The sequence below is a fragment of the Haliotis cracherodii genome, unplaced genomic scaffold, assembly GCF_022045235.1.
Source record: "Haliotis cracherodii isolate W230 unplaced genomic scaffold, xgHalCrac1.p SCAF_2, whole genome shotgun sequence".
Classification (NCBI taxonomy): domain Eukaryota; kingdom Metazoa; phylum Mollusca; class Gastropoda; order Lepetellida; family Haliotidae; genus Haliotis; species Haliotis cracherodii.
The window spans coordinates 58,809,689-58,829,454 of record NW_027266275.1 but is presented as its reverse complement, the minus strand read 5'-3'; the positions used below and the strand labels follow the sequence as shown (position 1 = coordinate 58,829,454).

Sequence of the window (19,766 nt, the reverse complement as noted above, 5' to 3'; positions counted from 1 at the left end):
AAAAGCACCAGCTGTGCTAATACGGTGCACCATTCTTTCTTTGATGTCTTCACACACACACACACACACACACACACACAAACACACACACACACACACACACACACACACACACACACACACACACACACACACACACACACACACACACACACACACACACACACACACAGCATCATGAACACACAATTTCTACATAATGAAAAAACAACAACCAACCTCAATTAAATTAATTTGACCAAAACATGAATTATGGGACCACATCTAAAGTATGTTAAACCTATGTGACCCTCTACAAAGCCCAGTGTATCAACAGTGATAGAAATGACAAGTGGTGAAATCCCTCATGCCCTCAACATTCCAACTAAAAAGGCAAGACTCAGATGTGTGTCAATAAATCAGCGTACTACTGATAACACTACAAGGCCATGTGTACACACCAGGCCTCAATGAAGTACAGGGATCTCCTCTGTAAACACAGGGAAGGGGTGGGGGTGGCAGGATGTTGGGGTGGGGTGGAGTGGAGTTTGGGGCATGCTTTGGTCATGGTTTATTGCATGCTTGTGTTGCCAGTTTGATAAGCAAATTAAAAATCATTTAAGGATATGCTATATCCCGCCGGGTGTCACAGGTGGTTCAGTTGTCAAAGGTGCTGTAATTCGCTGTGTAGAGTTGCATTACTGTTATCATGGGTTCAAATCCCAGTATTGACCTGATTAAGTCTCTAGGTTTGTGGTTTGTTTGTTTGTTTGTTTGTTTGTTGTTTAACGCCAAACTGAGGAAAATTCCAGCTACATGACGGTGGTCTGTAAATAATCGAGTCTGGACCAGACAATCCAGTGATTGAAATCATGAGCATCGATCCATTAAATTGGGATCAATGACATGCATCAACCAAGCCAGCGAGTCTGACCACCCGATCACATTAGTTGCCTCTTACGACAAGCATATTCGCCTTTGCGGCACCATGGGTTGCTGAAGGCCTATTCTACCCCGGATCTTCTTGGGTATCTAGGTTTATGAGCACCATACCCATGCTCATGTTTATTCCCACGTTGGTTTAAGTTTAAGACCTGCATTTCTTGGGGCTCTCTTCCCACAACAAGCTGACAAGCCGCGATATAACCGAAATACTCATCTCACTTACTGATCAGAATAGACACACCGGCTTACCATTAGCAAGAATATTGCTGTGTAATCAATGGATGGAAAATTTAATCAAACATAAAACAGCTTATTCAGTTCTCATATTCTAACATCATAGAGATCACAGGGATTTTATTCCCCGACCTCCAGTCTCTCGAGAAAAGTAATCCTTTGACTCATGGTACAGCGATGAGATCCCCAGCTGCCATGTAGTCGTGTGGTATGGACACACCATGTTCAGTCCAACAAACACTGGCCACGATGTTGCTGTAACATTTGGCGGGGATGTGTATGGAGCACATGTCATGTTTGTGTGTATATAGCTGTCATCTGGTAGCAATGATGGACAGGTTGGTAGGTCTCAGCTTGTATGTTACAGGTTGTCTGTCAGGGAAGAGGCCTGTGTGCATTAGTTCTGTTTTGACACATTTTCTTCTTCTTGCGTTGTTTCATCTCATCAGCCTGTGCTCGCTGTTAAAGACGACTATGCTTGTCGTAAGAGGCGACTAACGGGATCGATTGGTCAGGCTCGCTGACTTGGTTGATGCATGTCATCGTATCCCAATTGCATGGATCGATGCTCTTGATGTTAATCACTAGATAGTCTGGTCCAAACTGAATTATTTACATCCTGCCGTCTTTTGGGTGGAATATTGCTGAGTGCGGCGTTAAACAACAAACAAACAAACAAAATCGTCTCATCATGGATGGAACATTGTTTAGTGTTTGGAAATTATAACCCGAAGGTTCTTCTAACAAGCTTACAAAAGTTCACTAGTGACCTGTGATCAAATCTGAACAACCCCTGAAAAGTGCAGTCTGTCTTCAGGTGATTGTTTGTTTGGCAAAATATTTCAGCTATATCAAATTATCTAGTCTCAGACATACAAACCAATGGTGGATATTATGAGCAACGTCCCATGTCATCGGGGTATGATGATACACAATCAGTCATGTCACAGTCTGAACACTTGATCTCAGGACCAACATAGGTACCTGGGGACCATTTCTATCCTGAAAACCCTACTGTGTTATCCTGGGATCCTTATTCTTTCACAATAACAAAGTGTCTCCTGGAACCCAATTTCAGCAGGACTGTTAACACTACCACTGATGTCACTGCTCGGGTATGATAATACTAGCAACATGATAGATGAGTTTCACTACCCCAGGTTCTTTCACCCAAGTAATGCTAGGCGTAAGAGGCAACCAAATGGCTCGGTGGCTTGGTGATTATGGTTGCTCACAATATCGATCACTGGATTGTCTGATCCAGACTCGATTATTTACAAACTGCCGTAATACAGCTGAGATATTACTGACAAACAAAATATCAGGGACACGACTATCCACATGCCTATATTTGACTAATTTTGGGCTGTCAACAATAAAGTTGATTATCAGAATTTGAATATTTGATACGTTAATGACGACTTTTCAGTACTCCATCTTCAGTTTTTTCCCAAGTTGATGTGGCGAGAGAGGATGTCTTTCTGCAGCCAACAGACAGTCAGTATCACTTCCAGACATTTCACCAACTTGATGCACAACACCAGTTTCTTGCCAAAACTAAACATCAGCTGGAATGTTGCAGTCATTAATTAACCAGTTATAGTTAGTAAACAGTGTGTCAAGCAGAGATATTGGCCCTATTTGTGATAACGTTGAGACCAATTAGACTGTGCATGTTCGGGAAGATGTAGATTGTGTCCCCTGCTGGCTCCAACCCAGTCTCCTCGACGACCTGCCTGGAGATATTTTATCATCTTGAAAGGACACTTCTTTACACTGATGTCTCTGTTTGCCCCTCTCCACAGGCCACTGCCATAGAGTCCCTATGTTTATGTAAGCTGTGGGTTATTTTTCAAGTAATTGTGTCACTTTTTTTAGAAGTGAAGTTTCTAGAAATGTTCCATATCGCTGAATGTAAACATTTGAAGTTGTGTAAATTTAGAAGAACTTTTTTTTATCTTTTCACATATTTCTTAAAATTACACCTTTTTTTTTTAATCAGTTGTTCTAAAGAGCATTGGAGACACATGCTGAATCTCTCCATCATGTGAATAGCAGGTTGGTCCTTGTTATTTCACAGATATGTTCAGATGGAGGATGAAAGACAGAGGTCATCAAAGCAGAATGGAAAAAATAACTCATGCTCAAAACATGCTTTGATCAAACACTGTCTAATTGCTCTACTTCTTGTCCAAATGGGAGAGGTTTTTATCAGAGCTTCCAATGGACCTGATGGACATATCTGGTATCATTTTCTATAAAAACCAAGGTGAAGTGAAATGGGGCTTCATGTTGATTATTGCGGGGGCACGGATAGCCAAATCGTCGAAGGCACTGAACATGCACAATCTACTTGGGAGTTGCGTCCATTGGTCAAGCCAGAAACCTATGATGGGTTGGAATCCTGGTTCGCTCCGATTATGTTTTTAGGTTTGTCAGTACCATACCTGTATTTTTGGTTTCACCAAAGTGGTAAATGTCAGAGACATGAATCAATTTGGGCTTTCCTTCCACATTAGGCTGACACGTCATGATATGATACTGGTCAAAGTGGCGTTAAACTCACTCACTCACTCATTCACTACATTATTGCACTACTATTGTGGTGTGTGTGTGTGTGTGTGTGTGTGTGTGTGTGTGTGTGTGTGTGTAAGATAAAGCTGCAGTCAACTTTAGTGTATGCATGTGTATCAAAATAGTTTTTACTAGGAATCTGGTAAAACAATTCCCAATTGGATAACTCTTGAAACCTACAGTGGGTATCCAGGATGGGTCGAGTAACAGTTGGTCGTGTACCCGGGTAGTAAATTTGTACTCTTCCCAGCCCTTATGTATACCCAACAAAAAACACAGTATACTGGCTCCAAGCCAACCAGTCCTTATTTTATACAGTTAATGCTGAACACCAGGCAGGATAACAACAAGTACCATCTTTGAACGTGTCTTGGAATGACGTGGATGGGAATCTCACTGCAAACCTTCCAGGCAGGTACTCTAGGACCTAATAAAACATGAAAAGTGCAGATTAGGGAGTGGGTATATCCATGATTCAAGTAATGTATTCCCTGAAGATCTGGGTTAGAACTGGTCTTCAGCAACACAGGCTCTCTGACTTGGTTGATGCATGTCATGGTATCCCAATTGAGTGGATTAATCCTCATGATGTCAATCACTGGATTGTCAAGTCCAGACTCAATTATTTACAGACTGCTGTCATATCACTGGTATATCTTGTGTGTTGGCTGGTCAGGCTCAGTGTGACATTGTTAACTTGTTGTCATCTCACCCCGATAATGCAGATAATTACCAGGGCATGCTTTCAGTAACTGGTTTGCCTGGCCCAAACTTGATTATTGATGGGCCACTGTGATATAGCTGAAATAATGCTAAACAGCGTTCACTTGTTCTGTCAATGTTCTGTAGCATATATAAACAGCATTCACTTGTTCTGTCACTGTTCTGTGGCATCTATGGGGGCATGGGTGGCCCAGTCGTCTAAGGCGCTGTGTTTCCCTGTGCAGAGTTGTGTCCCTTGGGCACGCCAGAAACCTATGATTGTGGGTCGAGTCCCGGTTCGCCCTGATTATGTTTTTAGGTTTGTCAGCACCATACCCAAGCTCGTGGGTTTCACCGAAGTGGTAAACGTCTGTCACCTGCACCACTTTGGGCTTTCCTCCCCCATTAAGCTGACACGCTGCGATATAACTGGAATATTGTTCAAAGCAGTGTTAAACCTCACTCACTCACTCACTCACTCACTCACTCACTCACTCACTCTCTCACTCACCAATAATAGGAAGAATGCTAAAATACTGTTTAATAAACGGTTGAATATATCCCTACAATTATGATCGTGAAACTACATTCCGGGTTAGAATTTCGAGGCTGACTTGATTGATTGCATGTCATCATAACCCGATGGCATGGATCGTTGCTCATGATATCAATCACTGAATTGTCTGGTCCAGGCTTGATTATTTATAAGCTGCTGTAACGCAAGCTACATGGTGATAAGAAACCAAAAGAACATCAACCTCTTATTACAGTAAACAAACCCTTCCACCTCCATATAATCTATTATTCCAAGTGCATACACACATATCTGTTTATCTTATGCCTGTGAAAGAATGTTTCACCATTATAAATTTTAAATTTGACGTTTACAGGCTATACAGCTTTTCCATTGGACGAGAGGTCGGTCACATGATCGCGAAATTGACGTTCATAAGTGTATAAACGACACAATTTGACGTTCATATATTTTTCACGAGACCTTGTTCTTGAAATGATATAAACACTGATGGACTACTTCCACATTCTTGGGGAAAACCCGGGGAATTCTTTCTGATCAGTTAGAACCTTTAATCTTGGTCTCAGCATTTCAGTATGCATTGAGAAAAGTCAGAGAGCTTGACTGCATGATTGTTGACAAATATCCTCGCTACGGCCCATCCTAATGAACAAATGAAAAAATGTACATCCAAACTATCGTCAGTATCGTCTCAATCTGTGTCCAGGCTGACAGTGACCGTCTCCAGCAATCTACGAATTTACCTTAGTTTTTGTTTGACGCATCTTTAATCACCTTTCAATGATCGGTCAGTTGATCAATGATGACTAACACATTTTACCGCCACAGGTTCATTAACAACTTCGAAAATCTGTCCCATCACGTTTATCGTGTCGGCCATTTTGACGTCTTGTACTTGATGTAATTGTATTACGACGCGCTGTCATTGTGACTGACTTACTGAGGTAGATGTGTAAGATGTTTCTGAAGAGCAACTTGTGCATCCATATGCTCATGTCACCTCTCTTTTCGAGGAACTATTTTGTTCCGCGATATAGCAAGCTCCGACGTTCGTACAGTTTGACCCTCACTTTATGAAGGTTCATATTCCAATGAACTCACACAAAGTGAAAGTCAATTCTTAAATCAATGTAACTTAGACCTTATGCCAATGAAGTAGATCATATGGCTAAGAAAGAATAACTTCATAATCTGTAAGATGCCTATTACTTACAAGAAACCGGACAGCTAACCAATTAGACATCATCAACATACACACAACTACTATGTGCCAGATGAATCATTTATGGTATGCAAAAAGCCTCATGAATCCGTCATTGATATGATGGACATTGGCGCCACCTCTGAAGTCTGGGCAATAAAGTGCCTTCACTTTGGCATATTGATGCCTCCTTGAGCCCCATGTTCTGCAATGAGCAGTTCAGTAGACACGCAGATACATATCTGCTGTAATAATATGTTCAGGATATGCTGTCTTCATCAGATCAGTATGTGTGTGTTTATTGTTTAAAGCTACACTCAGCAGTATTCCAGTAATATGATGCGACCCATCAATAATCAAGTCTGGACCAGACAATCTGGTGATTGACATAAGAGGCAACTATCCACATCAACGGGTATAATGACATGCAATCAACCAAGTCACCAGGTCTGACCACCAGATCCAGCATTGGTTGCTGGTGACCAATTCTGACCCGGATTCTTATGAGTTCCCGGTGTAACAGGCCGAAACATCACCCTGGCCAGTTCTTCACTGAAGGGGGTTCGGCCTAGGCCAGTTATTCCCCATCCCTGGCCAGTTATTCCCCACCCCTGGCCAGTCTTTCTCATCCTCGAATTGAAAGGTGGATGAGGTTCAGCCTCGGCCAGATCTTCCCCTCTCTTGACTCCAACCTTGGCCAGTTCTATCGCAACCTTGGTCAGTTCTTATACATTGTGACCAGTCATACCTTCACATGTATTGCCAAATGAGCATCCCCTTCTTATGTTCAGTATACCTATAATCCAGATGAGGGAGGATCTACATGTCCTCTTATGTTCAGCTTATCCAAAATAAAGAGGGAGAGGATCTGGTCTGAGCTAAAACATGCCCTCTTATGTTCAGCTTATCCAAAATAAAGAGGGAGAGGATCTGGTCTGGTCTGAAACATGCCCTCTGATGTTCAGCTTATCCAAATAAAGAGGGGAGAGGATCTGGTCTGGGCTGAAACATGCCCTCTTAAGTTCAGCTTATCCAAAATAAAGAGGGGAGAGGATCTGTTCCTGGCTGAAACATCTACCTCTTATGTTCAGCTTATCCAAAATAAAGAGGGACAGGATCTGGTCTGGGCTGAAACATGCCCTCTTATGTTCAGCTTATCCAAAATAAAGAGGGAGAGGATCTGGTCTGGGCTGAAACATGCCCTCTTATGTTCAGCTTATCCAAAATAAAGAGGGAGAGGATCTGGTCTGGGCTGAAACATGCCCTCTTATCTTCAGCTTATCCAAATAAAGAGGGGAGAGGATCTGGTCTGGGCTGAAACATCCACCTCTTTTGTACAGCCTATCCAAAATAAAGAGGGGAGAGGATCTGGTCTCGGCTGAAACATGCTCTCTTATGTTCAGCTTGTCCAAAATAAAGAGGGGAGAGGATCTGGTCTGGGCTGAAACATGCTCTCTTATGTTAAGCTTATCCAAATAAAGAGGGGAGAGGATCTGGTCTGGGCTAAAACATGCCCTCTTATGTTAAGCTTATCCAAATAAAGAGGGGAGAGGATCTGGTCTGGGCTGAAACATGCCCTCTAATGTACAGCTTGTCCAAAATAAAGAGGGAGAGGATCTGGTCTTGGCTGAAACATGCCCTCTTATGTTCAGCTTATCCAAAATAAAGAGGGAGAGGATCTGGTCTGGGCTGAAACATGCCCTCTTATGTTAAGCTTATCCAAATAAAGAGGGGAGAGGATCTGGTCTTGGCTGAAACATGCCCTCTTATGTTCAGCTTATCCAAAATAAAGAGGGGAAAGCATCTGGTCCTGGCTGAAACATCTACCTCTTTTGTACAGCTTATCCAAAATAAAGAGGGGAGAGGATCTGGTCTCGGCTGAAACATGCCCTCTTTTGTACAGCTTATCCAAATAAAGAGGGGAGAGGATCTGGTCTGGGCTGAAACATGCCCTCTTTTGTACAGCTTATCCAAAATAAAGAGGGGAGAGGATCTGGTCTCAGCTGAAACATGCCCTCTTATGTTCAGCTTATCCAAAAAGAGAAATAATGCACAGTGTGTATACCAGGTTAAATAGGTCCTCCGCAACAGCTGCTTGTAGAACAAGAGACAGATTGGATGGTCAGACTCTGATATGTGGTTGATTATGTGGGTTGATTACCCTGATATTAGCCATTTGTCTGGTCCAGATTCAATTAATTTCAGGTCGCTGTCATATACATTGTTTTGGTGCAGGTGTTCTGATTCTTGTACAGAGTTCCAGAACAGTGTTACATGTTTATTCAATTATCAGTTAACCCTGAAGATTCAGGGTAAAATAGGTCTTCAAAACCCATGTTTGCCGTAAAAGCCAACTATGCTTGTCGTGGATCGGGTGGTCAGGCTCGCTGACTTGGTTGATGCATGTCATCGTATCATGATGTAAATCACTGGATTATCTGGTCCAGACTTGATTATTTACAGACCGCTACACATAGCTGGAATATTGCTGATTAGGATGTAAAACAAAAAAACAAACAGATCAAGTATCAGTATCAATCCTTGTATTTGCTGACAACTGTATGCTGCATTTGGAGGGTCTGGTTAAAGCCACCTCCACTCCAGGAAGCCCTGTTATCAGCAGCTTAAAGAAGGGGTATACCCCATGTCTTGTTATCATCAACATGTAGACACACACCAGCCAGTATCAGGTCTTCAGCACACCACTCACAGCTTAGCTACAAAACTCTCACATTTTAAACAAACACACACTTGCTTTTGGATGCTTAAAGTTTACAGTGGTTTATCTCCGATTTATTGGACAAGCCAAACTTTTTCAGGGGACTGAAAGATGTGGCTAAAAGTGGGTGGATGATTCATGATGGGGTGTTGATGTTGTCCCACTACTCTTCTGGGTTGAGTCATCGTGGGTTTATGGTGTTTTTACACTGCCAGTGCAGATTTACGGCCATTCAGTGCTTGCCTTTATTGTTAGCGGAAAACTCAAATCGACCTTTATCGCTTTGTTGCGACATTTATTCAGGTCTGGTAAGAGCTCAACATGGCAGATTGCTGAAAATGTGATCCAGGTTTACGTGCAGCTCAGCCAGATTTATGCAAGATTTTCCATGGTGAAGTGCAAAGAAATGAGGTTTAACATCGCATTCACGATTATTGCTCTTATGTAAGGATGTGAATGTGTCTGTGTGCGCTTGTACTAGTCTGGACTTATGCCAGTTTTGTAGTGTTATCCCACTGTCATACCATGCTTCAGTTTAACCTGGTTACCAGCCTGAGCCGACCAGTCCGTGTTTCATCGGGGCGGTCGGGTAGCCTAGTGGTTAAAGCGTTCGCTCATCACGCCGAAAGACCAGGGTTCCATTCCTGACATGGGTACAATGTGTGAAGCCCATTTCTGGTGTCCCCCGCCATGATATTGCTGGAATATTGCTAAAAGCGGCGTAAAACCGTACTCACTCACTCACTCACTCACTCGTTAATTGTACTCCACGAGACCCCAATGACAACACCTGTTGATCAGAGGCCTCAGCTGTGCTCCAACATATTTATGGGGATAAATGTTTATAAGGGCCATATATGAAGTGATTAAAGTGGAATGTAGGGTAAGTCGATCCTAGGTACTCCTTTGTGACCACTAGTGTGTCATGTAACTCCAGCTAAACCAGATGTCTTTCCTGCAACAGAGAGGTTTTCCTTGCCAAGACATCACTCTTTGGGATTCTTAGTCATACTAGGTTCAAGGGGCGGTCGGGTAGCCTAGTGGTTAAAGCGTTTGCTCGTCACTCCGAAGACCCGGGTTCGATTCCCGACATGGGTACAATGTGTGAAGCCCATTTCTGGTGTCCCCCGCCGTGATATTGCTGGAATATTGCTAAAAGCGGTGTAAAACCAAACTCACTCACTCACTCACTAGGTTCAAATATCCTATGTACCCATGAAGACCCGTGTTAGAATAGGTCTTCAGCAACTCATGCTTGCTGTAAGAGGCGACTGATGGAATCAGGTGGTGAGGCTCGCTGACTTTGTTGATGCATGTCATGGTATCCTAATTGTGTGGATCGATGTGCATGATGTCAATCACTGGATTGTCTGGTCAAGACTCGATTATTTACAGACCGCCATCATATAGCTGGAATATTGCTGACTGCGGTGTTAAACAACAAACAAACAAACAAAATCAAATGTCCTATGAAAGGGTGAATGTTGACTTGAAAGAGGATGAGGAGTTTGCTGTGTATATTTTAGTGTATAAATGCATTCATGAATTTCAGTCTAGGGAATCCCTGAATACCCGTCATTGAGAAACCCCAAGCTTAATTTGCTTTCATCATAAAAGAGCTCACTGTCTTTGCTAAAATTTGGGATGTAAGTGAGATAACTTTTTGATAAGTTTAAGACAGCTTCAAGAATTGCTCTCGTGACAGTTGTAATTTCACAGTCGTAAGTCCCTAAGCTTTGTTTCAACTAAGAATCATGAATATGGTGCCTGGGTTCTATTCCACACGTTGGTAGATTGTGTGACTCTTATCTTGGTGCCTCTGCCAAAAGCAGGTTTTACTCAACAGTCAACATTCCTTGCATTGAACTTTCATTAGTTTTTAGTTTTTCTTTAAGTTGGCCCTATCACCTTGAAATATATGTCTACTTTATCTGTTATGACGATTTTATAGGTGAACTGAAATATAAGTGATAAAACAAACAGTGATATGCTATTCAATGACAAGCGGTAAAAACTTTTACCATTTCCTGGTTCCATTAAGGAACAGACAAACATGTGTTATACGTGACAAGATGCAGATGAGAAAATGTATACATATTTATATGGCTAGCAACCTGTTATCTCCCTGCTACATGTTGAAACATTTTTTTGTGTTTGATCATCTTGATCCAGTGGAAACATGTTTATCAAAGCCAAACAGGGACATGTTATTTCTTCGAAAATGAACACCCAGTGGAAGTCATTTCCTGATTTTCCTGTTAGAATGTTGTGCCAACAGAGCCTTGAGTAGCATCAGGCAGCATGATGCTGTTACCAACGGAGACTGCACTGAGATGCAGCTACAGTGCACACACACTGCACATCAACATAGCCTCCATCGCTGCTGTGATCTCTTGGCTGCAAGCACAGGCATATTTTCTGACTGATGGTGTTTACCGTTTCTAGTTCTCTGGAACCGGCTCCTTGACTCTGTGTTGTTCTGCTTGGGGGACATAATGCGTTGGGTTTGTTGGTGTTAGAATGGTTGTGTGGTGTGTTCATGGGGAAGATGTGCTTAGTCAGCATCATTTCCAGCTTTTATCTAACCAGTGTAAATACAAGGCTCTTATCACAGTGTGCATTTGTCAATATCACAACTAGCTGAAAAAAATATAATTTGTTGGGATAGTCCATCTCTACATTGGGCAATTTGTTGGAATTAGACGGGATGACTTTGTTTGTTACATTAGGGTTATTGGTAGAGATATACAGGTTATTTATCTTGTGGCAAAATTGCTTCTGCATCCTTGCTTCTATGTGTTAAATAAGAATGAGTGAGTGAGTTAAAATATTACATCACATCGGCATTATTTTAGCCATAGAGCGACGAGACCAAGTTTATATACCGTATTCAACTTAATGAGCGCCCACGGCGATATTTGCTTATATATTGGCAAGTGAAAAATCCCAATTAGCACCTCTTACGATTGATCAATGTACACAAGACTTATTTATTTGTGTATAATACGCACTCGTCTGTTACAGGCACCCTTAATTCTTGAAAAATATATCTGTCGTATATAAACAGTCAGGCCGTCAGCATAAACCACAAAATTTATCTTTCAACTATGTTTTTTCCACCAAAATAATATTCTAATAAGAGCCCCCTATTTCTAATTTTGAGAGCGCCCTGGGCGCTTATTACGTCGAATACGGTATTCAACCAACAACAAAAATATCTGAAAGTGCACCAATTCTATAAATAAATTAAATTTGGGATTTAATTACCAGTCAGGATCTAGCAGGTGTGTTATATTTGAATCATCTTTCAGTTCATTTTATTATCTGTAATAACATCTGTATTTCACATACCGTATTCAACATAATAAGCGCCCAGGGCGCTCTCAAAATTAGAAATAGGGGGCGCTTATTAGAATATTATTTTGAGTTGAAAGATCGTAAATTTCGTGGTTTATGCTTACAGCCTGAAGTGTTTACATACGACAGATATATTTTTCAAGAATTTAATTGCCCATAATTAAGGGTGATATAACACACGAGTGCGTATTATACACGAATAAATAAGTCTTGTGTACATTGATCAATCGGAAGGGGTGCTGATTGGGATTGTTCACTTGCCAATATTTCAGCAAATATCGCCGTGGGCGCTTATTAGAGCGGGGCACTTATTACGTCGAATACGGTATAGTTGCTCATGTCGTATGCATTGGTTAGACAAAGATTTTGTGGAGTGGGTTCAATCTTAAATATCATTAACACCATTTAATACATTCCTATGGGATGAAACCTCACCCAGATCCATCTCACCTTCCTGTGAAACGTCATAACCTTGCTGGGCTGACCAAATGTACATCAGCTGTAGATGCAACAGCTCATCAGTCTGTTGTCAATATCGCAGGCTCCAGTACGAGGATGACCTATAACTACTGCTTCCTGTAATAGACAGCTCGTATATTGCACACAGGTGGAAAACCTGGGGGAACCGACAGGCATGGCTCTCCAGGTAGCCTCACAGTAGCAGTTTAGCACCTTGTGTGGGAGGAGGGTATTGGGGAGCTAAGGTCAAATAGGATAAATCAAGGAAAAGGAATAATTTCAGTTGTAAGGATGCTTTTGTCCTCTGCTGCAACATTTACATGTAAAACAAGGGGCTTAGTATTTGGCTCCGTTCATATGTATTGTCAAAGTAGACACAATTTATGGATAACCAATTCTTTATGTTACTGTAATGGTGACGTTTCAGTATAGATCCTTATACCGTTCTCAAGCAAGGCTGAATAATGAACATGGTACAGAATATATATATAGTAGGTGGAGGATTAACAGTAACAATAATTGCATACATGAGAGAGATTAACTTGTATGCAGTTGTTGTTACTGTTAATCCTCCATCCAAAATATTATATGTGAGAGGATAATAGAACTTTTACATGACTTGGGTTTGAACTTGTTGCTGAGGTGTTTAAGGCATATTCACTGAACTCAGTTGATAATGGTGACCTTGACCTTAGTTTCAAGGTCATGGAAATCATTTGACCAATTTGTTGTTTGTTAGCAAGATTATTACAGTACCTCTGCATGGATTTGGTTTAAATTTGTCGCCCAGCACCCGTTGCTAATAGTAACTGAGCTAGGTCATGGGAGGCATTGACCACATGTTGTTTGTCAGCAAGATATCTCCAGAACCTCTGCATGGATTAACCATGAGGTAATGTTTCCTGATCATTGGAGGAATTCTACCATGTTTCTGTTTGTTAGTGAGATATCTCTATGAACACTATGGATCTTATTCAGATAGTTGAACAAATGTTTCTTTCAGAAGTCCACAGACAGTTAAGGATTGTGGTGGCCTTGACCTATATTTCAAGGTCCCTGAACGCTTATTCCTTCAACCAATATGACAGTGAAATATCTCAAGATCTACTTCATAGTTTATGTTCCTATAAGATAAGAGGGTTAGTGAGGAGAGTTGACACCCCGCTTTGTTATGGTGAACACTGACCTTTTTTCAGTGTCACAGATTGGCTTTAACTGATTTGGAGTTGGTTCATACAAAGACGTATATAGAATGTGGTTCATAGTTGGTGATTGATGGGAAACCTACAAGTCCTATTTGATTATTATCATGCTGATTCTTAAAGAAGCTTGTGTTTCATTTGGTAAAGAGAACCTGAATTGTTCCAGCTTGTGTTTCATTTTGGAAAAGAGAAACTGAATTATTCCAGTATGAATCAGCTTCTTTTATAGACAACCTCACAAGTTCTCCTATCCTGTTTGAAGTGGGAGACTTAGCTCTATTAGTGGCAAATACTTGTGCTTGCATGAATAACATGGAACATGGAACAAACCGTGATTTCAGGGTTGTTATTTACATTGATTTCCGTGTTTCACAAAAGGTGAACTGTATTTATTGATTCTTTATACCCGAAGTTCTGTTTGTCAAACATTTATTCTGTAGGGCATTATATAGCCGAGTGATTCACAAGTAATGATTCTTGATAAACCATACATAAATATCCCATGATGCATCAAATAATTGTTAGTCCTGGTCCCCAGTGAGTATGTGTTGCTTGTGACTGTCATATGTTTACTTCCATGCCAATGAACATTTCCAGTTTAGTTGTAATCAATTTTACCTTTCATATTATTAACAAATTGAGTTTTATATAGTTTAATTGTTCGTTTGTTTGTTGTTTAAAGCTGCGCACAGCAAAAGTCCAGCTATATGCCTGTTAACAGAGTCTGAACCACACAATCTAGTGATTGACATCATGAGCATCAATCTACACAAATGGGATACAAGGACATGCATCAGCCAAGTCAGCGAGCTTGACCACCCGATCCTATTAGTCGCCTCTTTCAACAAGCTGAAGACAAATTGTAACCCGGATCTTCCCTGGGGCAATTGCTAGTGTGTTGCATAAAGTAGGAAACCTTTATAAACTATACCTACAGTTTATTCATACAGTTGCAAGCCTAGCAGTCATCTCTAAACCATATTGGGGCGGTCGGGTAGCCTAGTGGTTAAAGCGGTCGCCCGTCACGCTGAAGACCCGGGTTCGATTTCCAACATGGGTACAATGTGTGAAGCCCATTTCTGATGTCCCCCGCCGTGATATTGCTGGAATATTGCTAAAAGCGACATAAAACCACACTCACTCACTCTAAATCAGATGCAGTAGCGGAAAGTGGAACAAAGTAATCATGAGCAACAAGGTCGACCTGCACCCATCTCGGGTGATGACACAGATCTTGTGTTATGTCCCTTTGTTCTGTGTTTGACAGCAGTACACAGGTTTAAGAGGGTAGACCAGAATTAGGAAGTTGACATTAACATGACAGCCACTGGTCCAAACATCCTGTTCTGTCAGATAAACTCAGGTGACATAGTCCATAAATAATAACACTAAAATCAACTGAAAACATGCTAAGAGATGCATGGAGACCAAAGATATTAAGATAGGCTTGGAAACAAAAGATTAAGAGAGGTTAGGATACAAAAGATATTAAGAGAGGTTAGGATACAAAAGATATTGAGAGATGCTAGGAGACAAAAGATATTAAGAGAGGTTAGGATACAAAAGATATTGAGAGATGCTAGGAGACAAAAGATGCTAAGAGATGCTTGGAGAAAAAAAGTTGCTAAGAAATGCTAGAGGACAAAACATGCTAAGAGATGCTAGGAGACCAAAGTTGCAAAGAGATGCTAGGAGACCAAAGTTGCTAAGAGATGCTAGGAGACAAAAGATACTAAGAGATGCTAGGAGACAAAACATGCTAAGAGATGCTGGGAGACCAAATTTGCTTAGAGATGCTAGGAGACAAAACATGCTAAGAGATGCTAGGCGACCAAAGTTGCTAAGAGATGTTAGGAGACAAAACATGCTAAGAGATGCTAGGAGACCAAAGTTGCTGAACAACAAGTTCGAGAAAGTATACTCCAAAGTTTATGGCACAGACTGACATAAACAAGGTAAAAGACTGTCAGTGTCTTGTGGTAAAACAATTCTATTCTTCTATTTGACAGCAATGACTGTACCATGGTTGTGTGAAGGATGTCTGGTCCCATGGTTCAGTTATTTCCTTGGCAGTCCAGATGTGGATGCTGAAAGCTACCAACATAAATTACCGGGTATACCATCAACACAAGATCACTGTTATTGATCTCATAAAAGGCCCATGTTTGTTTAAGTGTACAATTAATAAGGATAAAATCAATAGTTTAAACTCTTGTCTACATAAGCAACCAGGCATATCTCGGTGTCGTCCAGAATGTCATGCAAATCAGGGCACATTTTCACAGAGCATATGATGTCTGAACCTAAGTTCCAATCAATCTGAGGCACTTACCGTTACACTCAACTTTACAATCTTCATACCTAAGTCTTGTTCCACTTGCACAAACCGATCTTAGCATGATTGTAGGACAGCTTGGTTTAAGATTGCAGTCTTAGAGGAGTTGGAAGTCATCAATGGGGGAGGTATGGATATCTTAAATTTGGATCCTCCTACTGTTGTCTACAGAAGCGCATAGCTTGCTACACATACCAACAGTGGAACAAGTTATGTCATACTTCATGTGTTGACCCGTGAAGATCCGGGGTAGAATAGGTCTTCACTAACCCATACTTGCCCTAAAAGGTCACTATGCTTGTTGTAAGAAGCGACTAACGGGATCGGGTGGTCAGACTCGCTGACTTGGTTGATGTATGTCATCATAACCCAATTGCCTGGATCGATGCTCATGATATCAATCACTGGATTGTCTGGTCCAGATTTGGTTATTTACCGACCACCATCATATAGCTGGAATATTGCTGAGTGCGGCATTAAACAACAAACAAACAAAACAAACGTACTTCATGTTCCTCCAATCACACCTTGCAACATGTTTAAACAAAGGTCAAAAGTCCCAATGATTTTAAGACAACGACTTCTAGGCGGATGGTATATAATTTCATCCTGCATTGATACTCTCACGATGTAGGAATTGTGAGTTTGATATTGCATCAAGATATATACCCTACCCATGTTTTATGAATATTTTGAGTTTGAAATATGTCAGAACCCCTCCATAAATTTGAATCTTGTTTCACAATAAAACATTGTTCTATCATTTCTGGACATTCGATCATGCGCTCACAGCTCGATGACGTCTTAAATTGGACAACATTTTTTTAGAGGGAAGTGTCTAGTGAGTTGTTCCCCATAGATGTAGCTTGGTAGCATAGATAAATGCAATTGCCAAACAATCGGATCCTAAAGGGGGAGAGATGTGACAATTAGTATTGGGAGAAAAGGTACAGCTAATCAACATAATGAGAATATCGGGGAAATAACAAACTTAACTCACCTATATTTATAACATGGTCTTGACCAACATTGCCTTGGTCGGTATTCTGTTCAGGGAGTCATTTTAAAGCTTGTACATTCTATTAACATCCTTAAAGTGGCTGTACAAAATCTCATATAAGAAATAAACGACTCATGGTCGTTGTTTTCCATACAATAAAACTTTGCAGGGAGAATGAACCACTTGGGGCTGCGCCCCTCATGGTTTATTCTCCCTGCAGTGTTTTATTGTACTATAAACAATTCCCACTCGTCGTATATTTCTCTAATAATAGAGGTTGTGAAGAATATATAGAAGGAAAATGCGAATGATAAATAATATTTCCAGGAAGGTGTCCAATATATATTCACTGGGTATCAGTTATTCTGGACATATGATACTTACCCCCACATTAATTTAACTTGATAATTGGCCCCACTCTCCACAAGAATGTGAGACAAGGGGAATGTTTCAACTTTTCAATAGTCCACTTTATTAAGCAATAGTCCTGCAGCTCCAACCTTTGGTGTTTACATTTGACAACCTTTGAGATACAATCCAGCATGCTCTTTCTACCAAGATTGCTAAAAGTGTCATACAACTCTTGCTCAGACATTGTTTGATCAAGGTCACAACATGCAAGGCCCCACTAAAGCTTTCAAACAGTTCTATGGTAGACATGAAGAGGGACATTTCCAAATTTGATGCATCAGTGACTTATCAGTTGTCTGATGTAATTCCCTACTTTGACTTGTAGCATATGTTCCCCATGGGGTTTTTTCAGGTTAACAATTGACATGCCTTTGCATGTGTTTGTGATGGGTGCCACTGGTGGGGCAGGATAAACTCACCTTATCTAATTATCTCAGTAACTCAGTATCATCACTGTCTGGTAGTGATTCACACACACGTGCTTATGATATGGTCGGAAGCGTAAGAATATTTTTATGAATATGAAATGGGTTTTGTCGCTTTGTTTATATGATGCTTCTTACACTCTATGTTGCGCAGTGGAACTGAATATTTGAGCGTGGTTTAACTTAAATGAAAACTAATCTAAAATTTGTATGACTTACCTTTTTTGAATGAAACAAGGAACTAAACGTGATAACCTGTTATAAAACTATGAAGATCTATAAGGAACTAAACGTGATTACCTGTTATTATATGAAGAAAAGATGAATAAACCTCAAATGATAGAAACTAAATGCTTATTCTTAACAGCTACTCCTAAGGAAGTCTTAACACTGTCAAACACTGTCTAACGCCATGTCTAACACCATCTAACTCATCCGCTCTCTAACGAACATTCTAACGAACTCTCCCCAACTCTCTAACCATCTAACCATCTTACTAACCATCTAGCGAACTCTCTAACCAGCTCTGACCAACTCTCTAGCGAACTATGACCAACTAACTAACTGATGCGCGCTACCGCCTTATATTTGCTCACAACCCTCACATTTCACGTGTAGTCATAGCCATACTTTGGTGTGTTCAGGCGATGCGATCGTTATGCATCGGGTGTGTTTTGAAGAACATATTCTTTATTTAAAACTAACACGAGTGCACATGAAGCGCGATCTATAGGCTCCGGGTGCGTTTTGGAGCACATTTTTAATGAACAGACATGTCTTCAGAACACTCTAGATGATGTCGTTGTGTTGTATGTTGTAGATGCTGGCCGCAATGCTGTAGAGGAGGCCAATGCCATGAAGCAGCTGCTGGACCTCCTCAGGACCCAACTGAAAAATGATGCAGAAGGTGCTGACAGACTCCGGACCATTGCATGTGGATTCCTACTCAACCTCACCAATACTCATGGTAAGATTTCAACAGGCCAACAAAGAAACCAGTAACCCATTTGTGGCCATTATAGTCCATGGGTAGACATCAGCAAGTCAACAAAGAAACTGATAACCCATTTGTGGTCATTAATATCTATGGGTAGACATCAGTAGATCCACAAAGAAACAACAAACCCATTTGTGGCCATTAATGTCAATGGGTAGACATCAGTAGGTCGACAAGGAAACCAAAAACCCATTTGTGGCAATGGGTAGACATCAATAGATGCCAAAGAAACCAGTACCGTATATCGCTGTGTATAAGGCGACCCCACGTATAAGACGACCCCTCCGTGTATAAGGCGACCGGGAATGAAACACATCACAAGTCTGACTGATATAGAAGATTTAACGTGCGCTTTCCGACTGTAGCGTATTTCGCACACGGACATCAAAAGTTAGTTAGTTAGTTACTTTGGAGATTTAACGTGCGCTTTCTGACTGATGCGTATTTCGCACACATCACAAGTGCGCACACAAACCTTATATATGCAATAAAAATATGTTTATCTTGCGGGGTTTTTTTTCTACAATGATAGGTCGCGTGTGTAACTCCAGCACACGTCGCCATTTTGTGTTTACACGGTACGACACCTAATTGGTGCCCGTAAAATAAAATTCATTTATGAAGTAATAACATATAAGAGACAATGGTGAGTAATTTAATCGCCAATTAACTATGTTGTAACTAACTAGGC

General features: G+C 40.9%; 1 protein-coding gene across 2 annotated transcripts in view; it reads left to right on the top strand.

The window, feature by feature from the left end:
- LOC139468288 (rap1 GTPase-GDP dissociation stimulator 1-like) overlaps window positions 1-19,766 on the top strand; it is a 100,401-nt gene that overhangs the window by 31,696 nt on the left and 48,939 nt on the right. For both annotated transcript variants that reach the window (XM_071250167.1, XM_071250166.1), the window contains exon 5: window positions 18,899-19,045. In XM_071250167.1, coding sequence (XP_071106268.1) covers window positions 18,899-19,045 — 147 coding nt within the window. The remainder of the gene's footprint in view (window positions 1-18,898; window positions 19,046-19,766) is intronic.